Raw genomic sequence first — 14,429 nt, 5'->3', positions numbered from 1 at the left:
TTAAGAATCAAGATGGAAGTACCTGTTCCTGACCAAAATGCATCGCTCCATGTCGTCTGAAGAAGATGATGGTGTTCAGTGTTATAGCCACTTGTTTTATGCTTCAGTTCAGTAAAAGAATACTGACCTCCAAACTAACTATGATCTTAAGGGGCATAACACTTTCCAGTTAACTAGATCATCTGATCCTTACAAAAGAAGTCCTGATACGATTCTGAATATTGCAAAACAGGACATGAAGTATTTAGGGATACTACTGTACTCCAGAAGAACTGAGAGTTGATGAAAACTAAATTGCCACTTACTGAGGAGTCCAAACAAACAAACAAAAAAGAACTAACACTTCTCTCTTTTTCGTTAAACAAAGGCTCCATATATGATAAATGAAAGTGTATAAAGCCTTTTACTCTATTTTTTCAGACAAAAACTCAGAATCTGACAAATGAGTTTATTGTCTGAAACAACCTAAACTCAGATTCTCTCTTCTGTTTTTCCTTTTTGAGATCACTCTGTACTACATTTTCTTGGTATATGCTTAGAATCAAGGTAGAATCCTCAAATCACAAAACTATTCCCTTTTCCTGAAGATTAACAAACAAGCACTCATGAAGCAGGACTCACCAAGCTGAAAAATGTCTGATAATTTTATTGAACAAATAGAGCCTTGAATTGCTTTGTACAAATTGAATAGGATTTACATAAGAATTGCTTTCTACAAATTGAATAGGATTTTACATAATTATGCTTACAGATGAATAATCAGAAGAATAAGATTACACTGATTGCAATGCCAATTTGCTAATGCAATCATCAGTCCTAAACAAGACTACCAATCATCAGTTCTAATTTAAAGACAAGACTGCAGACTAACAGTTCTACTAAGTTACTAACACTCTACACTGACAGACTAACCAAACAGAGGCACAAAGCCAGGGAACTCTGCTTTCTTGGGCTCCTCTGCGAACCACCGGTGCTCCAGCGCCTCCGCCGCCGTCATCCTCTTCTCTGGGTCGAAAGCCAGCAGCCCGGACAGGACCTCGCGCGCCGCCGGCGACAGCTCCGGTAGGACGTCATAGAAGAGCTCGTTGAGCTGATCACCCAGGTTGGCGGACAGGTCGGCGAGCAGCTCCTTCTCCGTCATGTCGCCTCCGAACAGCGGCGCGCCGGTGAGGAGCTCGCCCATGATGCACCCCAACGCCCACATGTCCACCGCGGGGCCGTAGCATCGGTTGCCGGCGAGCTGCTCTGGCGAGGTGTACGGCAGCGTGCCAGGGCGGCACAGGTCGTACGGCTTCCCGGCGGGCTTCATCAGCGTGGCGGCTCCGAAATCACAGATCTTGAGCTCCCCGGAGAAGCTGACAAGGATGTTCTCCGGCTTGATGTCGCGATGGATGACGCGCGAGGCGTGCATCTTCTTGGCGGCGTCGACGAGCGGCCGCATCATGGCGCGGACGATGTCCTCCGGGCGGGCCCTGGGGAACTCATCCCGGAGGCTGCCTCCGACGAACTCGAGAACGAGGAAGAGGTCACCTGTCTTGGCGTCGGCGACGACGTCCTTGATCTGGACGATGTTGGGGTGGCCGCGGCAGGCGTGCTGGCAGGCGGCCTCCACCCTGAGAGCGTCGAAGTCGGGGGCGAAGCGGCCGCCCTCGTCCGCCCCGATGAGGCGCTTGAGCGCGACGACCTTGCCGGTGCGGCGATCCCGCGCCCTGAGCACCACGCCGAACGCGCCCTGGCCGACCACGTCGAGGCGCTCGTAGTCATCGGCGCTCCCGAAGTTGTACCGCCGCCGCTTCGGCCCGCTCGCCGGGGAGGATCCGCAGCAGGCGCGGGGCTCTGGATCCTCGGGCGCCGCGCGCTTGCGGCTCGCCACCGCGGGCGCCATGGGTGGAGCCGGCATGATGGGGAGAAGCGAAGCAGAGGAGAGCAGATGGGAGAAGAGGATTTGGGTGGGAAGATTTGGAAAGGGAGCGTGGATGGCGGCGGAGAGGAGGCCTCGCTGGATGACTCGATTTATAGGGCATCGGTCGATCGGACGGCTGGTAGGCGCTCTCCGACTTGGAAATGGGCTGCATCGGACGGTGGCCGAGTGCACTCCGATTCCAACTTGGTCGAGAGATGGATGGAGTAAGCGTTAAGTTTACGCGGGTCAATTTGGAAATGGGAAATCTTTTCGCCGCGCAATCCCATAGCCGTAGTACAATTATAAGGGACGAAATTGTTCCTTCTGGTATAAATTGCCACTCAATTTCTACAAATTTGCATACGATTTACTCCCTCCATTTCATGTACAAGATGTTTTGACCTTGGTGGGACGACGGGCAGGAAGGCGAGCTCGGGATCAGACCTAGCCCTAGTCCTAGGGCCCTCCTTTGCCCTTTTAGATCAAATGTACTGTTCCTCTTTGAGAGAAACGTTGAGACCTATAAGATTTATATCTAAGAATCAGCAAGATGGGAGGAGCCCGAGACCCGCCTTGGCCGGGATCCCAGGCCCCATGCCCTATTAGGTCTCATACTCCATGTGTAGAGAAGAGTGTCAAGACATATAAGATCTTTATCCAGCCCTTTTAGATCAAATGTACTGTCCCTCTTTGAGAGGAGCGTTGAGACCTATAAGATTTATATCTAAGAATCAGCAATACGGGAGGAGCCCGAGACCCGCCTTGGCCGGGATCTCAGGCCCCATGCCCTATTAGGTCTCATACTCCATGTGTAGAGAAGAGTGTCAAGACATATAAGATCTTTATCCAGCCCTTTTAGATCAAATGTACTGTCCCTCTTTGAGAGGAGCGTTGAGACCTATAAGATTTATATCTAAGAATCAGCAATACGGGAGGAGCCCGAGACCCGCCTTGGCCCGGATCCTAGGCCCCCATGCCCTTCTCGGATGAGAAAAGTCTTGCCAAATATACGGCCGAGAGAACAAGTGTAACACACACAACACGGTCAACACCACCAACAAAACAACCAACAAATGACAGAGCCCAAACACGGAGCTTGTTAACAATCTTGCCGCATAAGCAATACCGCAATTTGGACTTTGTGAAAAATGCGTCATCGTTGTTGAGCTTGTTGCCTCTACCAACACAACAACTTCGACTTCACAACAAAAAAGTGTTCGGTGCCAAGCTCATCACAAAGTGATCAAGTAGCTCCGACTCTTCATCTGGATATCAGTCGAAGCCACCGAGATGCCACTACGTACATATGGTTGGCACCAACACACCTACAAGGAGACCGCAATATATTATTGTTGCCTTTCTCCGTCGCACCCCAACAACACGCAGCTCTGACTTCACCAAGCACAAACCAACGAAGAGAGAAAGCCACTGTAACATCCTGAAAATTTCATAAATATAAGAGTAATTTTACAAAACTACATATACTTTTAACGAAACTATCACAAAACTATATATTAAAGAAGGTATATCCCAAAACTACGGATTTATGACCAAATTTATCAAAGAGCTACAGATTTAAGATGGAGGATCACCAAACCACATATTTAGTTATAAAATTATCACAAAACTACATGTTTGCACCATGTTGAATATAAAAGTACAACATTCATAACTCTAGCATAGCATTAGTGGTTGGGATTTAAACAGTAAAATCTGTAGTTTTGTGATAACTCTAGTATTAAATCTATAGTTTTGTGATACTTGGCTTTAAATTTGTAGTTTGTAATATAACGCCTTAAATATTTAGTTTTGCGATAATTTGGTCAAAATATTTGTAGTTTTATGAAATTTACTTCTAAATAAAATTTGGAAACTAAAGATCCTAACTGTCATTTTTTTTTTGCCAAAACTTGCATTATGTTGGTTCTTTCCGAAATTTTTCCTCTTTATGCCAGTGCCAAATTAAACTTATCTTCATAAAGCAATTAATAAAACTTCTCTCTTATGTTGCATTGCACCTTTAAAATGCATTATGGTTGGTTCGTGCAGGTCCATCAGAAGTATTTTGCTGTCTGCGTGTACATATCTTGCTCCATTTGGTCCTACCTGTATTGTATATATTAGCTAGTAGTATGATCAGAGATATGCAGATCGATTTGTCTCTCGGATCAATCTTAAATATCTGAAGAAGCTAATGATGTTGGCCTCGAATTGATTTATACAAATTTGTCTGAACATGAATAAGATTACATATATATGCTTCTTACGAACAGTCAGAAGAACAGAATTACACTGATTGCAATGCCGTTGTGCTAATGCAATTATCAATCTCAAGACAAGAGTACCAATATTACAAAGTTACAGACATATCATATACTAGTAAATCTGCTAATGCCGCGGTGGATGACTCTCATCCTATTGCGTTCTTATAACATCATCCTGATACAGCTGCTTTTCTGTTTGCAGCATCCTGATTTTGCAGCATCCTGATACGTAAAAGTGCAGCAACAGTGGAGAAACAAATATATGAGTTTGAAGCAAGGGTGGTTTCTTTGTAATTAGTTTCAGCTTGGACAAATAGATCATGACAGGAGGCAAAGTCATAAAAGACCACTCCCTAGTCCCTACTGCCCATCTTGCCTTTGTAGAATATCTTGTTTTCTTGGTTGGACATTACTTGGGGCTGATGGATGGTGTACTCTGGTGATGTATACAGGATCCGGCATGCATTCCAAGCTACCTGAAAAAATAGGATCCTGTATTTTTATATTGTTCTGGGGAAGAAAAGCTAGAAAGTCTGTACCCAAAGCAAGAGCACTTGAGGAAAACCAACTGTCACTTACTGAAGGGCAGTCCAAACAAAAAAAAACTGACATTCTCTCTCTCTCTTTCTCTCTCTCTTGTTAACCAAAAGCTGCACATATGATAAATGAAAGTCTAGAAGCCTTTTACTCTATTTTTTTAGACGACAACTTAGATTCTGAAAAATGAGTCTATTATCTGAAACAACCTAAATATTCCATTGGAATGGATTCCGTTCTTTTTTTTCCATTTCCTTTTACTTTTTTTTTTCACATCATCTCTCTGTTTTAACTTTTCCTGCTATATTCTCAGAATTCACAAACTACTAGCCATGTCTCCTTTTCTGAACATTAACAAACAAGTAATCATGATGCAGGACTCAATTAGCTGATAATTTCTGAAACAAAGATGGAGTTGAATTGCTTGCTGCAAAATTTCCTGAACATGAATAATATTACATAAATATGCTTACAATGAATAATAAGAAGAACCAAGATACTAATTGGATGAATTACAGTTATTACATTCAGGAATCAAGATGGACGTTCCTGTTCCTTCTCAGAATGCATCACTCCATGTCGTCTGAAGAAGCTGATGGAGTTCAGTCTTATAGCCACTGGTTTTATGCTTCAGTTCAGTAATAAATATGATCTTTACTGAGGGACATAACACTTACCAGTTCACTAGTTCATCTGATCTTTACAAAAGAAGTGCTGATATGATTCTGAATTTTGAAAAACATGACATGAAGTGTTTAGAAAACTACTCAGCAAGAGCAGACAGTGAGTCCAAACAAAAAACTAACACTTTTTATTCTGTCTTTTTTGCTAACAAAAACTCCAGATATGATAAATCAAAGTGTATAAAGCCTTTCACTCTACTCTTTCAGACAAAAACTCAGAATCTGGCAAATAAGTCTATTGTCTGAAACAACCTAAATACTCCAATGGCATAGATAAACTCTCCTTTTGTTTTTCATGGTATATGTATATGTACTGAAGACACAATCCACATATTACAAAACTATATTCCCTTTTCCTGAAGATTAACAAACAATCATTCATGAAGCAGGATTCAAGCTGAAAAAAGTGATAATTTTATTCAATAAAGAGGGACATTGAATTTTTATCTACAAATTGAATAGGATTACATAAATAATCTTACAATGAATAATCACAAGAATAAGGTTACGTACAGTGATTGCAATGCCAATGTGCTTATGCAACCATCAGTCCTACCTAACACATCATCAGTTCTAAGTTAAGGACTACAGATTTGTCTGCCATCTCTCAAGCCAAGCTACACACTGACTGATGAAGTCTGTCTTCTTCTTCTCCAAAAGCTAACCAAAACAGAGGAACTATGATCTTAAAGGCATAACACTTTCCAGTTAACTAGATCATCTGATCTTTACAAAAGAAGTCCTGATATGATTCTGAATATTGCAAAACAGGACAAAAATGTATTTAGGGATACTACTGTACTCCAGGAAGAACTGAGAGTTTGATGAAAACTAAAATGTAACTTACTGAGTCCAAAAAAAAGAACTAACACTTCTCTCTTGTTCGTTAAACAAAAGCTCCAGATATGATAAATGGAAGTGTATAAAGCCTTTTACTCTATTTTTTCAGACAAAAATTTGGATTCTGACAAATGAGTCTGTTGTCTAAAACAACCTAAACTCAGATTATCTCTTCTGTTTTTCCTTTTTGAGATCACTCAGAGAAAAGCAATCATGTTGCAGGGCTCAATTAGCTGATGATTGCTATCTGCAATTTTTTTTTCTGAACATGAATATGATTACACAATTATGCTTACAAAGTTACAATGAATAATAAGAAGAACAAGATTACACTGATTGTGTTGCCAATGCGCTATTGTCATAATGAAATAAGCAGTCCCAAGACAAGACTTTGATAAGTTACAGACTGGCACTAAGGTGAACAGATGACTCTGTTTTTGTTATTCCTGGTATGTACTGAAGATACAACACATTCTACAAAACTATTCCCATTTCCTGAAGATTAACAAACAAGCACTCATGAAGCAGGACTCACCAAGCTGAAAAAAGTCTGATAATTTTATTGAACAAATAGGGCCTTGAATTGCTTTGTACAAATTGAATAGGATTTACATAAGAATTGCTTTCTACAAATTGAATAGGATTTACATAATTATGCTTACAGATGAATAATCAGAATAATAAGATTACACTGATTGCAATGCCAATTTGCTAATGCAATCATCAGTCCTAAACAAGACTACCAATCATCAGTTCTAATTTAAAGACAAGACTGCAGACTAACAGTTCTAAGTTACATGCAGACAGACAATCTGAAACTAACACTCTACACTGACAGACTAACCAAACAGAGGCACGAAGCCAGGGAACCTCTGCTTTCTTGGGCTCCTCGGCGAACCACCGGTGCTCCAGCGCCTCTGCCGCCGTCATCCTCTTCTCTGGGTCGAAAGCCAGCAGCCCGGACAGGACCTCGCGCGCCGCCGGCGAGAGCTCCGGCAGGCCATCATAGAAGAGCTCGTTGGTCACCCAGGTTGGCGGACAGGTCGGCGAGCAGCTCCTTCTCCGTCATGTCGCCTCCAAACAGTGGCGCGCCGGTGAGGAGCTCGCCCATGATGCACCCCAACGCCCACATGTCCACCGCGGGGCCGTAGCATCGGTTGCCGGCGAGCTGCTCTGGCGAGGTGTACGGCAGCGTGCCGGGGCGGCACAGGTCGTACGGCTTCCCGGCGGGCTTCATCAGCGTGGCGGCGCCGAAGTCACAGATCTTGAGCTCCCCGGAGAAGCTGACAAGGATGTTCTCCGGCTTGATGTCGCGATGGATGACGCGCGAGGCGTGCATCTTCTTGGCGGCGTCGACGAGCGGCCGCATCATGGCGCGGACGATGTCCTCCGGGCGGGCCCTGGGGAACTCATCCCGGAGGCTGCCTCCGACGAACTCGAGGACGAGGAAGAGGTCACCTGTCTTGGCGTCGGCGACGACGTCCTTGATCTGGACGATGTTGGGGTGGCCGCGGCAGGCGAGCTGGCAGGCGGCCTCCACCCTGAGCGCGTCGAAGTCGCGGGAGAAGCGGCCGCCCTCGTCCGTCCCGATGAGGCGCTTGAGCGCGACGACCTTGCCGGTGCGGCGATCCGGCGCCCTGAGCACCACGCCGAAGGCGCCCTGGCCGACCACGTCGAGGCGCTCGTAGTCGTCGGCGCTCCCGAAGTTGTAGCGCCGCCGCTTCGGCCCGCTCGCCGGGGAGGATCCGCAGCAGGAGCGGGGCTCTGGATCCTCGGGCGCCGCGCGCTTGCGGCTCGCCACCGCGGGCGCCAGGAGCCGGCATGATGGGGAGAAGCGAAGCAGAGGAGAGCAGATGGGAGAAGAGGATTTGGGTGGGAAGATTTGGAAAGGGAGCGTGGATGGCGGCGGAGAGGAGAGGAGGCCTCGCTGGATGGCTTGATTTATAGGGCATAGGTCGATCGGACGGCTGGAAGGCGGTCTCAGACTTGGAAATGGGCCGCATCGGACGGTGGACGAGTGCACTCCGACTCCAACTTGGTCGAGAGATGGATGAAGTAGGCGTTAACTTTACGCGGGCCAAAATTTCGAAATGGGAAATCTTTTCTGCTCGCAACCACGCTCAGTATAATCAACAAGTCAAAGCAACCAAATATTTCTTGTAGGAGTAGTATATATATTGCCACTCAATTTCTTCAAATTTGTATTGCAATTTAATACTAGTTATGTTCTTTTTTTTCCATTAACTACTAAATTTGTGAAACTAGTTGATATTTTTAAAAACTAAACATGCAGAAGGATTGTCAATTATATTTTAACAAGTACTAAAATAAGACGGACAGTCAAAGTTGTGTACGGAAAATCATGGCTGCTCTTAAAATGGGATGGAGGGAGTAAACCTAAAGACCAGTTGGGTTAAAGAAAAGAGAAATGAGTCAAATAACTATTTTTGTCAACTCGCTCAACATCTGTTAACAGATTGCACCTTGGTGCGTCAAATCTAGGTGAGGGTTTTGAGTAGGCTAAATTGCAACGAAATAAACCTATCACACGATGAAAATGAGTCATTGCTAGACTGTTAGGTCAAGAGAACATCTCGAAATGGAAAAAAAAAACAAAGCCAAGGCAGTAAAATCAATCCACATGCTGCTATGCTTATATGGTGTGAGCGAAACAAGAGAGTATTTCAGAATCAAGAAACAATCATGCCGCAACCATTGACCAAGATTCATGATGAGATCAAACTGTGAAGCATGTGTTAAGAAAAAAACATCGCGAGAATATCCGCTTAGGATTTCTTGGCGTCGCTTCATTTATTCTTCTCTTTTCTTCTTTCTTCTTCTTCCCACCTCCCCTTCTATCTTTCACCCTCTTTCACCGCTTGGTGAATTTGTAATTAAGTTCTTCCCTGCTTAATATAGCACCAGCTTGGCCTGGCTACGGTTTAAAAAAAATAAAAGAGAAAAATAACTCGACGAGAGGAATCTCACCAAGTATGTGGCCAACTAAACAAGAGCACCCACACAACACCGTCCACATCACCCCACCAAACAACTAACAACGACGGAGCCCAAACACAGAGCATCGTTGCCGAGCTTTGCCGCATATGCAACACAACGGCTTGGACTTCGTGAAAATTGTCATTGTTGCCGAGCTTGTCGCCTCTAGCGACACAATAACTCCGATTTCATAGAGAAAGCATATTCTATTCCAACCCCATCTCAAAGTAATCAAGTAGCTCCAACTCTTCATGTAGACATCGGCCAAAAGCCACCAAGATGCCACTAAGTACATATGGCCGGGACCACCACACCTAGAAGGAGATTGCAACGTATCATTGTTGCCTAGCTTTGTCGTACTCAAACAACGCGCAACGCCATCTTCACCTAGCAGAAACCAACAAAGAGAACAAGCCACTATAAACATCCTGAAAGTTTCTTAAATAAAATTTGGGAAAAAAAATCGCAACTGCCGAAAACCTGCATCATGCCATTTTTCATTTTTATGCCGGTGCCAAATTAAACTTATCTTTCATAAAACAATTAATAGCTATTTTCTTAAAGGAAAAAAATCTGAAGTACCCCTTGAACTATTGAGGTCATCTAAATTACCCTCTAAATTCTAAAACCAGATATTTTACACCCGAAATTTTTCAAACCGGTTGAATTACACCCATAAATCAGTTCAGAGAAACAAATATATGAGTTTGAAGTGATAAGTTTCAGCTTGGACAAATAGATCACGACAGGCGACAAGAGTCATAATAGATCACTCCCTAGTCCCTACTGCCCATCTTGCCTTAGTAGAACATCTTGTTTTCTTGGTTGGATACTATCTGGGGCTGATGGATGGTGTACTGGTGATGTATAGGATCCTATGGCATTCATTCCAAGCTACCTGATGTTGAATAGTAGAGGAGAGAAATAATGTGAATATTGCACGTGTTATATTGAGCTTCGGGGCTAGTATATATAGGGAGGAGATAAGGATGGATTACAAATATGGAAGGAGTCCACATAAATCAATCCTATCCTAATATGACTCTAACTACCATATACGCTAACACCTAAAAAAACAGGATCCTGCATTTTTATACCGTTCTGGGCAAGATAAACTACTCCCTCCGTTCCAAAATATATTCATTTTTAGCGTAGTGTCAAGTCAAACATTGGTAACTTTGACTATTAATAGCAAAAATATAAAAAAGATCAATTATGCAAAATTGATGTTTACTAGATTTATCATTGAACAAACTATCACAATATGTAAATCTTTTTATTTAAAACATATTACTTTTATAGAAATCGTTGGTCAAAGTAGCATCTCGAAGATAATGTCGAAGTCCAAAAGTGCGTATATTTTAGGATAGGGGGAGTAGATATTAGTATTTAGGAGTACTACTGTACTCAAAGCAAGAGCTGACAATTGAGGAAAACCAACTTTGTCACTTACTGAAGGGGAGTCCAAAAAAAAAAAACATTCTCTCTCTCTCTCTCTTTTGTTAACCAAAAGCTGCACATATGATCAATGAAAGTCTAGAAGCCTTTTACTCTATTTTTTTAGACGAAAACTTAGATTTCTGGAAAATGAGTCTATTATATGAAACAACCTAAATATTTCATTGGCATATAGATTCTGTTTTTTTCTTTTTTCGCATCATCGCTCTGTTTTACATTTTCCTGGTATATGCTTAGAATTCACAAACTACTAGCCAAGTCTCCTTTTCTGAAGATTAACGAACAAGCAATCATGATGCAGGACTCAATAACCTGATAATTTCTGAAACAAAGATGGACTTGAACTGCTTTCTGAAGTACAAAATTTGCTGAACATGAATTTGATTACATAAATATGCTTGAAATGGATAATCTGAAGAATAAGATTAGACTGATTGCAGTGCCAATGTGCTAATGGCCTATTGCAATCATCACCCCTAAGACAAGAGTACCAATATTGCTAAGTTACAGACTGACAGACATAATAGGTGGTGTGCAGGATCCTGTGGGCTGTGAGCCTGTGACCATGCATTCCAAGCTGCCAGATCATGACACTAATTGGATGAACTACAGTCATTGCATTCAAGAATCAAGATGGAAGTTCCTGTTCCTTTTCAGAATACATCGCTCTATGTCGTCTGAAGAAGCCGATGTTGTTCAGTCTTATAATATGAATATGCAGAGTACAAGGTAGTACACCAAAGCAACAAGATTACGCTAGTCAAATGCCTATATTAGTGAATGCAGAGTATTCTGCTTTCTTCTTCTTTTTCTATCAAAACTCTGATTCTGACAGATGAAGTCTATTGTCTGAAACAACCAAAATACTCCAACAGCAGTGATCACAATTCACAATGTGTCCTTTTACACAACGGTTTCCCTTCTTTTGGATGTCACTTTTCCTGAAGATTAAACAAACAAAAGCATCCATGAAGCAGGACTCAAAACAAACTGAAAATTGTAAAATTGGGGAACACTACTCTACTCAAGCAAGCAGTGAAAGTGCCCAAACAAAAAAGATTCTAAAATCTTCTCTCTTTTTTGTTAAACAAAAGCTCTAGATATGATAAATGAGCTATAAAATTCACCTTTTCGCAGAAAAACTCAGATTCTGACAAATGAGCCTTTTGCCTGAAACAACCAAAATACTTCATTGGCATACACGGCTCTGTGTTTGATATTCCTGGTAGCTTATGTACTGAAGACGCAATCCATAATTCCAAATACTACAAAACTATTCCCTTTTCCTGAAGATTAACAAACAATCAGTAATGAAGCAAGACTCACCAAGCTGAAAAAAATATGATAATTTTATTGAACAAAGAGGGCCTTGAATTGCTTTGTACAAATTGAATAGGATTTACATAATTATGCTTACAATGAATAATCAGAAGAATAAGATTACACTGATTGCAATGCCAATTTGCAAATGCAATCATCAGTCCTAACACATCTAACTGTTCTAAGTTACAGGGGGACTGTCAAACTGAAACTGACACTCTCTGTCTTCTTCTCCAAACAGAGGCACGAAGCCAGGGAACTCTGCTTTCTTGGACTCCTCGGCGAACCACCTGTGCTCCAGCGCCTCCGCCGCGGTCATCCTCTTCTCTGGGTCGAAAGCCAGCAGCCCGGACAGGACCTCGAGCGCCGCCGGCGAGAGCTCCGGCAGGACATCATAGAAGAGCTCGTTGAGCTGGTCACCTAGGTTGGCGGACAGGTCGGCGAGCAGCTCCTTCTCCGTCATGTCGCCTCCGAACAGTGGCGCGCCGGTGAGGAGCTCGCCCATGATGCACCCCAACGCCCACATGTCCACCGCGGGGCCGTAGCATCGGTTGCCGGCGAGCTGCTCTGGCGAGGTGTACGGCAGCGTGCCGGGGCGGCACAGGTCGTACGGCTTCCCGGTGGGCTTCATCAGCGTGGCGGCCCCGAAATCACAGATCTTGAGCTCCCCGGAGAAGCTGACAAGGATGTTCTCCGGCTTGATGTCGCGATGGATGACGCGCGAGGCGTGCATCTTCTTGGCGGCGTCGACGAGCGGCCGCATCATGGCGCGGACGATGTCCTCCGGGCGGGCTCTCGGGAACTCATCCCGGAGGCTGCCTCCGACGAACTCGAGGACGAGGAAGAGGTCCCCAGTCTTGGCGTCGGCGACGACGTCCTTGATCTGGACGATGTTGGGGTGGCCGCGGCAGGCGTGCTGGCAGGCGGCCTCGACCCTGAGCGCGTCGAAGTCGCGGGAGAAGCGGCCGCCCTCGTCCGTCCCGATGAGGCGCTTGAGCGCGACGACCTTGCCGGTGCGGCGATCCCGCGCCCTGAGCACCACGCCGAACGCGCCCTGGCCGACCACGTCGAGGCGCTCGTAGTCGTCGGCGCTCCCGAAGTTGTACCGCCGGCGCTTCGGCCCGTTCGCAGGGGAGGATCCGCAGCAGGCGCGGGGCTCCGGATCGTCGGCCGCAACGCGCTTGCGGCTCGCCACCGCCGAGGACGCCATGGGCGGGGGAGGAGAAGAGGGAAGCGGATGGGAGAAGAGGATTTGGATTTGGGAGGAGCAGGCGCGTTGGTCGGCGGCGGATTTGGAGAATTGGCGCTTGGCGGTGGTCGGTGGATTTATTTGGGGGATTGGTGAGTCCGACTCCGACTCGTAGTGGTAGATAGGCTGCGTGCCTGCGTCGAACGGTCACGATCGCACCAACATGATCGGTGATTCTAGTGTTTTTTTAGATAATGTTTTTATTTTTCCTTTTGTTCCGAACGATTATTATACACAACCTATGCGGCACATGTAGCGGTTTAGGATGTGTTCATCTTGCTTTTAATCTGCTTCACACATTCTGTTAGATCCATGGGCATGCATATGCTATTATTTGCAAAATTATGATTTAAAAAAGTCTAAGAGGTGGAAAAGATAATCCTAACAAAAGATAACTTTAAAAAAATTGGAGAGGAAACAAGCAATATTCTTTTTTTTACTATGCATGATATTACTAAGCATCTTTTCTCGGAGAATTTAACTATTTACAACTTTTAGGTTTGGCAATTATAATTTTTTCCCTCTTAAGAGGTGGTCCGTTAACTATTTGCCACTTTTGCCCACGTGGCATGCCAACATGGCAAACTCAAGTGAAAAATGGTGTGGGACTCACTCATCAATCTCTTCCTCCACTTCATCTATCTCCTCGTGTTCGCGTCCCGTGCCCATGGTGGCCGCCGCCGTCTTGAGCCCATCCCGACACGCCCATGGCCGTCGCTATTATCCTGAGTCCATCCTGACATGCCCGAGAAACCCAGCACGCGTCGAGGCCGCTACTATCCTGGCAAGCCCTGGGATTGAGAGGATCATACGCTATCCCTCGGCGCTCCTGCGCCCATCGCTGTCGCCTCCACCGTCTCCACGCCATCCGCGAGCTCTGAGCCGTGTTTGGTGGTGGTGTAGGAGCTCTAGGACTGCTTGGTGCGCCGACGCTGACACTGACGCCGAGGTTGAGGTTGAGGTTGAGCGCGCCGTGTTGCTATCGCTGCTACCGAACATCACGGCCTCGGCTGCCACAGCAGCTGAACCGATGGGCGCGACGGGGACGTGCGTGGCGCCGGGCTAGCGGGTTGGCGTCGTGGATGTTGGCATCGCAGGCGGCACATAGCACCGCAGCGTCGTCCTTGCAGGTGATGGCGGCGGGCGCCAACTCGCACACCTTGCACATCCACACCCAC

The 14,429-nt window shown here is 45.1% G+C and overlaps 2 protein-coding genes and 1 pseudogene across 2 annotated transcripts; all 3 read right to left on the bottom strand.

Annotated features, from left to right (window-relative positions):
- Positions 1-633: 633 nt before the first annotated feature.
- On the bottom strand, positions 634-1,970 carry LOC127785599 (putative cyclin-dependent kinase F-2). Its single transcript, XM_052312995.1, has one exon. It carries the CDS (start codon positions 1,898-1,900, stop codon positions 908-910), a length of 993 nt encoding a protein of 330 aa, XP_052168955.1. The 5' UTR covers positions 1,901-1,970; the 3' UTR covers positions 634-907.
- Positions 1,971-6,781: 4,811 nt separating this feature from the next.
- On the bottom strand, positions 6,782-8,120 carry LOC127785600 (putative cyclin-dependent kinase F-2; annotated as a pseudogene).
- A 3,936-nt stretch (positions 8,121-12,056) lies between these two features.
- On the bottom strand, positions 12,057-13,291 carry LOC127785598 (putative cyclin-dependent kinase F-2). Its single transcript, XM_052312994.1, has one exon. It carries the CDS (start codon positions 13,210-13,212, stop codon positions 12,184-12,186), a length of 1,029 nt encoding a protein of 342 aa, XP_052168954.1. The 5' UTR covers positions 13,213-13,291; the 3' UTR covers positions 12,057-12,183.
- Between the last annotated feature and the right edge of the window lie 1,138 nt (positions 13,292-14,429).

This window comes from Oryza glaberrima, chromosome 10 (assembly GCF_000147395.1).
Source record: "Oryza glaberrima chromosome 10, OglaRS2, whole genome shotgun sequence".
Taxonomy (NCBI): domain Eukaryota; kingdom Viridiplantae; phylum Streptophyta; class Magnoliopsida; order Poales; family Poaceae; genus Oryza; species Oryza glaberrima.
This window is presented reverse-complemented; position numbering and strand designations above follow the sequence as displayed.